This window comes from Rutidosis leptorrhynchoides, chromosome 4 (assembly GCF_046630445.1).
Source record: "Rutidosis leptorrhynchoides isolate AG116_Rl617_1_P2 chromosome 4, CSIRO_AGI_Rlap_v1, whole genome shotgun sequence".
Classification (NCBI taxonomy): domain Eukaryota; kingdom Viridiplantae; phylum Streptophyta; class Magnoliopsida; order Asterales; family Asteraceae; genus Rutidosis; species Rutidosis leptorrhynchoides.
In genome coordinates, this window is record NC_092336.1 from 60181045 (window position 1) to 60189587 (window position 8543).

Consider the following 8543-nt stretch of genomic DNA (forward strand, 5'->3'; position numbering starts at 1 on the left):
AGTTCCCAATCACAAGTACTTCGTTCATATATATATATATATATATATATATATATATATATATATATATATATATATATATATATATATATATGTATATATATATATATGTATATATATATATATATATATATATATATAAATATATAATAAACTGTGCCTAATTTAAGAAAAAGGTAAGCTTCCATCACTTTTTATGTCGACAAACTTTTTATGTCGACAAACATTACGCGTTTCGTGTAGATAGGTACGCGGTCCGCGTATGGTGTCTTCACGAAAGTTGTAGATTTTTGAGTTACGGACGTCTAGACACCAAAATAACCCTTTTTCGAGTCAGTATGATTTAGTTATGATTTTTCTCGTGCAAGTGCGCAGGTTTAGTGATTTCCATCATTTTAACTTGAAATCTTGAGATGAAATGTTGTAGTCTTTTAGTGCTCATTAGAAACCTTTATTTTATCTTTATTTTCATTTTCATATCATTGAAAATCCATAAAAGCATTTTAACAATCAAATTCTATTATATCGAAAAACGTGTCCATACTAAATCGAATAACTATAGTTCTCTAAAACTAATTACATTCACATCTTTTTATCGAAACGTTATAATAATTAAAAATCTATTATTTCGAAGAACGCTTTCATATATTTGAACTAAATCGAATAAATATAATTTAGTTTTCCAGAATTAGTTATATTCAAAATCATTCTTTAAAAGGTTTCATCTATGTCGTAAAACGTTTTCAATATTAAGAAAACTAAATAATTAACTTTATCAAGAGACACGAGACAATCATTGTGTTGAAAGTTAATCTTACTAACCTTTGTCCAGTAATCGTTAATTGACATATTTGTTCTTACTTGTAGGTCACTTTACCATTTATTCCGAATATCGTTAAAAAGGAAAGGTTTCCTAAATCAAAGTGGACCTCTCAATAGAGACTCACGATCATACAATGTATCTGATAAATCAATCGTTTGATATTATCTTTTAATTCCGTTGATAATTATATTAAACCTATATCGAAACAAATACGTTCGTGTAAAGTATTATACGTCTAATACTTTGTTAACGTTTTCAAGTTATAATATATACACATATACATATATAATCATGTCCGTTCATATAATGGTTCGTGAATCATTGGAATTTGGTCGAGGTTAAATGAATGTATGAACATAGTTTAAAATTCTTGAGATTCAACTTAACAAACTTCGCTTATCGTGTCGGAATAATATAAAGATTAAAATTTAAATTTGTTCGAAAATTTTCGGGTCATCACAGCATGCGTTATGAATGTTTTCGGTTCATGAGTTATGTTAAATTGAAGTTTGGCTCGAGACTTAACAAAATACTGCAAACAGCATTTTTCCCAGTAATGCGCACCGCGCATACTTCCGCGCGCCGCGCAAATTTGAAGGATCAAATGCTTAACCCCTGAGATTTTTCCTGACCTGGTTCCATGCCTAACTGCGCGCCGCGCACTCCAGTGCGCACCGCGCATTTCCCCCAGGCCAATTTTACTTCGTGTTTTGCTTTACTCTTCACAAAATCTTTCCCGCTTAACCGCAACTCCGATTAACATGAAACTTGGCTAACATGCTCATATATAATTTCTCATCATGGGAAAATTTTCGGATACCCGACACGACCCCGTTGACTTTGACTTTGACCAAGTTTGACTTTTAGTCAAACTTAACCAAACACTTATACAATCGTTCTAACATGCTTTTATACTTGATTCTTGCATGAAACTTGACAACGTGATTCACATGCTTTATAATCGAGTCGTAACGAGTCATAGGACTAATTGAACACATTTCAAGGCTAAACAACTTTCATGCACACTTTTACTTTGTGAAGTACCTTTATACTCATGCACTCGAAGTGAGATCATAATCCCATCTTTCAACAACTTTTATACCTTTAAATCATGGGATGAGAAACATATACAGTTTTATGCTACATACTTTTATGCTTTGAAAACAAGTACGAAAACAAACATTCCACGTGCGAGTTAGAACAAAATTCCTCAATTCGATTATCATTAGTTACACTTGCAGGGTGTAAGCAAGAACTTATGTTGTGTGGTCATACGGGTTTGACAACCCTCATTAGGACTGTTCGCTACCGTTATGCGGATGAAATATATTTTTGAGAAAAGTGTAGGTTCTAACACTATGTGTATGGGGTTCGTGAAACTTTAAGCCTTGATAATTGGGTGCTCGCGAATAACAACTTTTGGAATGCAAAAGATTTGGATAATCAAATTTATGGAAAGACTAAATCTTGTGGTTCAAACTATAACGTTTACAAATACACCTATGATTTCACCAACATTTTTCGTTGACAGTTTTCTATATGTTTCTCAGGTTCATACTTGGCTATTTGATACATGCTTCCGCGTACACTCATACTTGCTTGGGGTCAAGCATACATGCATACACTCTGATTACTTGCTTGGAGTCAAGCATACATACATACTCACGCTATTTATAGCAACCGTAATTTTAAACTAATTATGTCGCAAGTTATTTCATTTATACTTTATAACTTTTGTAAACTTAAACTTGTTGTCGAACCGTTTGGTATAATAAACTTTGCAAGTCTTGTACGTTTCAAATGAATGCGACATAATTTTGGTCAAACGCGTCTCGTTTAGGGACTATGACCACGTAACGGGACCTAAGTTAACGGCATCGTCAATGACGATTTTGTCGGGTCGCTGCATAACTTATGCGCACATTGTGTGAATTGTCTTAATTCGCGATAATGGGCAATTACAATCAAATGCATAAATGTCCATGATTACCTTGCGTAAGCGCATGGTTACTTGCTACCCCTCACAAATGTGGTAGGGATGCCTCAATATGACTCCGGGATCGGACTCCGTGAGTCTGAGATGTTTTGTATACAACTACAAGTTCCGATCAGCTAGTTGTTTAAAGATGTCACTTTGACGTGGTCTTATTTATAGTTCGCCATGACATGTTTTCACATTTCATACCAAACTAGGGGGAGTAATGGTATACTATCAGTATCCCTTCAGTTTTGTTTTTGCTACATCGTTGCTTTGTGCATTGCGGATGGTAGTAAAAGTTAGCATGCTCACATCGCTGCATTGCGTTAAGCGCAAGGATGCATCGCGAGTAGTTGCGGTTAACATGCATGCGTCACATTTGGTCGTATCACGCATAATTTCAATGCGCGGGGTTGTGCCGCGCATAGTTATGATGTGTGGGCCGTACTGTGCAAGGTTGCACCCAACGGATTCCCACTCACCGCATGACCGCGTGGCGTGCGGAATTATTACATCGCGTCATCACATTACTATGTGGATTCGTTATGCATTGCACTTGACTTCGTAGTCGGTGCGGGTTATGTGATGAGTTATTTGTGGTGGCATATTTGTAACTTCGATATGACATTACTATGTCACATCGAACTTGGGGGGCTTGATGATGTGCGGAGCTCATCGGGCCGAGTAATCGGGCTTGGTCCATGGGCCGCGGTCAAGTCTTCCTACTCAAACCCTAATTCCCTCTTATAAATAGAGGGGTAATCTTAGCATTTGAGGGACACAATCTACACTAGGGTTTTTACCTACGACTCCTCGTAGGGTTTTTCCCATTCGCCGCCAATCGGCGCCACCATTGGCCGGCGGTCAGCCCTTAGCCACCCTCCCAAGATCATCATCTCGGCTAGGGTTATCACGGTATCCGGACCGGAGGTTAATGCCGCTGAACTAATAAAACCCTCCTTCTATTGCACTCAAGTATGTTTCTATCCTAGGCGGAAATATGCTTGATCAATGAGTTTTATTTAATAATTATTATATTAAATTAAAGAATTACATTCAAACCCCAAAAGTTACCCTTTATATCCCACTTTTATCCCTAAATATTTACAGGTATAACCCCTCAACTATAACGCCTTTAACACTTTTCTTCCTTGGTCAAAACTACAATAAGGTCTACACACAAATTGGCCTAAACGACAAAAATTTTGGTGAGGTTTAGTGTATATGGAAATAATAAGAAATAAATAAAAAATAAGTTAGATAATTATTTTCTAACGAATCTATTGTTAAGACGCATAAATGTATTCTACATTTTAATGATCTTTCGGTCTATTCAGTTAAATGCAACCAAAAACCATAATCGAATTAAGTTAAAACTGAAACCGAACCGAAAATTAAATTATTTTTTATTTCGATTAAAACCATGTAAAGGTTTAACAATCATAAAATAACTTAGTCAAATCGTGTACATCTGAGTCCGAGTAAATATGAAAACGTTATTATTTTACCCTATATATTTTTTTTGCAAATGATGTTATAATTCAGTTAATTATACACAACGTTGTTCCTGCAACTTGGTATATATAATATATATTTTTATTCTGTAATTTGTTACATAGTGGATTTGCTGTCACTTCAAAATTCATATCTTCAGTACATACTATGCGTGAGTTTAACGTACATCAATGTTTATAAAGTTAAAGTGAACAGTATTTAATTACAAGTTGATGTTTAAAAGCATTTGCAGATATATACTTGAACCAAGTTGCACATTTTTAACTTTCTTGTGCACACGTTGCGGAATAATTAAGATTAAGATGATAAGATCACACATTAAAAACACTTTGTTCCAACTTACGGCAACATAATACTCCTATATGATATGATTTGATCAAATACAAAATCTGCTCAACTATACAAACGAGTTTAGTTTCTCATAATCTCATCCGTAATACTACAAACTCACATAAAATATGTATGTGTTAAACTGTTAATGAAGGATAAGTTATACTATAGGACTCAACAAGTGTAGCTGAAACTCCTCAAGAAGCTGCACATATGGCCCCTAGAAAAAAATAGATCATTTAGCGGGTAAATTCGGAGATAAAATATAACCCTGACTATTCACTTATATTGGGTTAAAATTGCTACCTCAAACTAGTTTGGGAGAATTAAATTTGACTCATAAGAGTTAAGAATGGTGTAAGAGGAACAACCTGAAGACCAAGACGTGCAACAAAATTTCCCTTCATCCACATGATTCACATCAAGGCCAATGAACCATGAGCCAACGCTGACATCATCATGAGCATATGTACGAAGTATCGATCTAGGAAGCAAAAAAGCAGAAGATAAATCAGTTGATGTCATCTAGTTTTATTTATTTGATCATGAAAATATTGCAACACACGATGCCAAAGCAGACACCGAGAAAGAAAAATAAAAGGCAAGTGCTAACTTGTTAATTGAGATAAACTGAGCCAATGCTCGAGATACAGCAAATATTTCCCCAGAAGCATGTCGGAAATATCTGCACGTAGAGACAAGTTTAATTGATCAGTAAAACATAAACATGCACACACATGAACTTTGTAGTCAAATATGCAAAATATGCTCGGGGGATCATGGTAATTTACGATTTTTTATCCCCAAATTTCCACCACTCTGGTTCGTACCATCTGTCAGTCCTGCTTAATATCAAATGACGCAGAATAAGGTAAATTCCATTGTAGACAAAAGTATGCAAGTAAACAAGATAAGATATGAAAACTTTAACAAACTCACGGTTTTGAGAAAACGCCACCAGATTTCATACACCCGATATAAGCACGAGGGTTATTCACATGGTTTGAAAGAATAGAACCAAGGGCATCTGCAAAACATATGTGCATCCATATATAAAGTAGCCTAAAACCTCTAATTAAAGGAGATAAAAAACACTCAAACTATTTCAAAATATTTCCATAAAATACATACCAATATTCAGATAAATGTCATCATTGACCTTCACATAGAACTCTGCATCCCAGTGTTTTAGCGCGTCAATAAAGAACAACTTGGTTTTTTTTGGTTGCTCTTCAGGTGCCTCCACATGATCATTCTGTTAAGGTAAAGTTAAGAGAAAAGGTCCATATTATGTCAAATGAAGAATTAAGATAGTAAAAGAATTCGTAAATTTGAACATACAAGAATAAGGAAGTCCTTCGTTTTTTCGTTCTCATTAAAGATGTCACTGTTTGAACTGTCTCCACGATCTGCGCTGCAAGACATAATATGTCAAATTTATATTTGAATACGATTCAAAATGATGTTCAGGATGTTGTTAATAACTAAAAATCATACCTTTTGCCTATAACAAATCGTATGATTATCCCCTTCTCATCTTCGAGCTTTTTTAGAGTTGTTCCTGCATGAACATTTTCCAGCTACTTATTTGCTGTAATGTATCTGACATAGTAGTTTTAACATAAATTGTACTCTTAAGGTACTAGAAGCAAGACTCTAACTTATCTTCAGCAGCATATAATGACTGCACAAGAACTCATTTTTGGCTAGACAAAGATTTATAAGATGAATGTTACCACATGATTTTGTGTAAATGTTTTCAAAAACTTTTCACTTTTCCCAACTGAACTAACTCAAAAGTAACAAATTTAATCCTTTGCAACCCAGCTCTATGTGGATGTAATTAAACATAAATGGAGCAACTTGTTAGGCAACATGAGCATAAACCATACCAGTAGGCATCCAAGCCTTACGGATTGCGTCTCTATTGTGTCTGCGGCCAAATCCAGTAAGAATTCCTACAACTGCTAAAGGCTTCTTCTTTTCATCTTTCGTTTCTGTGTGATAATTTGAAGCAAATCCCTCTTTCTTAGCTTTCGCTAGCTCCATTTGAAGCATAGACAACTTCTTTTGTTGTTCCCTACCATAACAAAGCCAAAAGGTTCTCAATTTTGTTCGAAACAACTTCTATATATACCAAGAAAGTATCAAAAGTTAATACGGCTAATAATATTAACCTGCATTCTATGACTTTTAGTGTGTCATCAACAGATATTGCAGACTCTCCCTGCAGACATGATCAAAAGTTATTGACTCAAAGAAACCAATAGAATCAATCACCCAACATTTGCAGTGCACCAACTTTAAACACTTTTAAGCAATCTAACAATAACAGTATAGACAAGATAAATAGAATAGCACTACCCCTCATATTGAATTCTAATGTTAACAAAAGGCCCTATCTGGCTCACGGAATCCAATGTGATTCCGGCGGAATTGGAATTGAATTTAGACACACTTCATGTCTGAATTCAATTCCAATCACATTGGATTCCGTGAGCCAAATGACGTCTAACTTTTAAGTCTCAGATAAATTGTATTTCAATTTCAACTTTTGTTAATCAAATTAAAATAAATTTTAACAACTTACAGATCATAAACAGGTTACTACAAATTGTAGCAAAAAAACGTAAGAATCATTACCTGACCGGTTCTCCTATCAAGCTCTTTAGCTAAATAAACCCTAGACTCTGCCTCCTGCCACAATCTATATTAGAAAAAATTGAGAAACAATTAATTAAAGAAATTCAATTCAGGTACTATATAAAATTAGACTGAATCAATGTAAATATAGTAAGTATAGATACGTAATCATATAGAGTTATATACCTATACGCAACGAAAAATGCAGCCATGGTAGCAATCATTGAAAGAATAAGAGATGAAATTCGCCATTGAAAAGCAGAACGAGAAGATAGCCGGTTGTTGGATCCCCGGCTACGCAGCATTTCTTCGGAAACGACGGCGTTTAGTATCCAATTATACTCGTTCGTTGACGGAATCAATTGAACTGATGTATCGATCGGTGTGAGTTTGTGTGTTGATACGGAAGGTGAAATGGAAAAAAGGCAGTTGGTTTGGTGTGAGAGAGTGAAGTGATGGAGGAACAACAAATTGGTGTGGAGAATGGAGTTTGGTCTTGTAAAAAACAGAAACTTTTATGGCGTTACATACATATTGTCATGTTTTACAGTTTACACTTTTAACGCCTCTATGATGAATAACTTCGCTTTTCTTTTTTCTTTTCGAAAAAAAGAACACTATAAACGACATTAATTAATCTATAATCTATGTATCTATCTATCTATATCTATAACATTCTATAAATCATGAACTTAAATTCAATATGTCTCTCCCTAATGACTTTTTAATTGTAATTAGTGACATGACAATCACTAATGACATTTCTAATCATCTAATGCACGTTGGCATCTAATCTAATCTAACACAGAAATAAATTCACGAAGCAACCCCACCCCAAAAAAAAAAAAAACATCGGGACGCCTCATCTTCAATCATCAAACCCTAATACATCAAACCGCCGTTACAATCACAAAATGCGATTGTTGATGAATCAGAAATCCAAGCGCTTTCAGAAGGTTTAATCATGTGAATCGCATAAGGTTTAATCATGTTAAGTAACCATTTTTTAAATATCAGATTTTCTGTGTATAGTTCTAGACCTATACGGTTAATATCACTTTAATTCTTCAATTCTTCCTGCGATGGATCCGGTTATATTCCTTTATACGATTTCCATCTCACAATGCTGTTGATTTTGATTACTTGGTTTGGTTTTTAATTGTCTTTGATTTTGATTTAATTATTATTTTTCTTTGACTTTGTTTTTTGATTGTATTTGATTTTGGTTTTGATTTTGACTTCAAATATTTTGGC

At 34.5% G+C, this 8543-nt stretch overlaps 1 protein-coding gene across 1 annotated transcript; it reads right to left on the reverse strand.

The window, feature by feature from the left end:
* Positions 1-4677: 4677 nt before the first annotated feature.
* LOC139840373 (hydroxyproline O-galactosyltransferase HPGT1-like) lies at positions 4678-7760 on the reverse strand. Its single transcript, XM_071830641.1, has 12 exons — positions 7476-7760; positions 7290-7353; positions 6824-6873; positions 6539-6726; positions 6144-6207; positions 5988-6060; positions 5778-5901; positions 5586-5673; positions 5438-5488; positions 5260-5331; positions 5018-5130; positions 4678-4866 (listed from the first exon to the last, which is right to left on the reverse strand). The coding sequence occupies exons 1-12, from the start codon at positions 7592-7594 to the stop codon at positions 4844-4846; spliced, it is 1029 nt and encodes a 342-aa protein (XP_071686742.1). The 5' UTR covers positions 7595-7760; the 3' UTR covers positions 4678-4843.
* Between the last annotated feature and the right edge of the window lie 783 nt (positions 7761-8543).

What these genes read in the sequence shown, in the direction of transcription:
- LOC139840373 (XM_071830641.1), bottom strand. Translation starts at nt 7,594, where the DNA reads ATGCTGCGTAGCCGGGGATCCAACAACCGGCTATCTTCTCGTTCTGCT. An exon ending in CGAAGGACTTCCTTATTCTT is followed by an intron (nt 5,902 to 5,987) that starts GTATGTTCAAAT and finishes TTACCTTAACAG; the next exon opens with AATGATCATGTGGAGGCACC. An exon ending in AAATTTGGGGATAAAAAATC is followed by an intron (nt 5,332 to 5,437) that starts GTAAATTACCAT and finishes CTCTACGTGCAG; the next exon opens with ATATTTCCGACATGCTTCTG.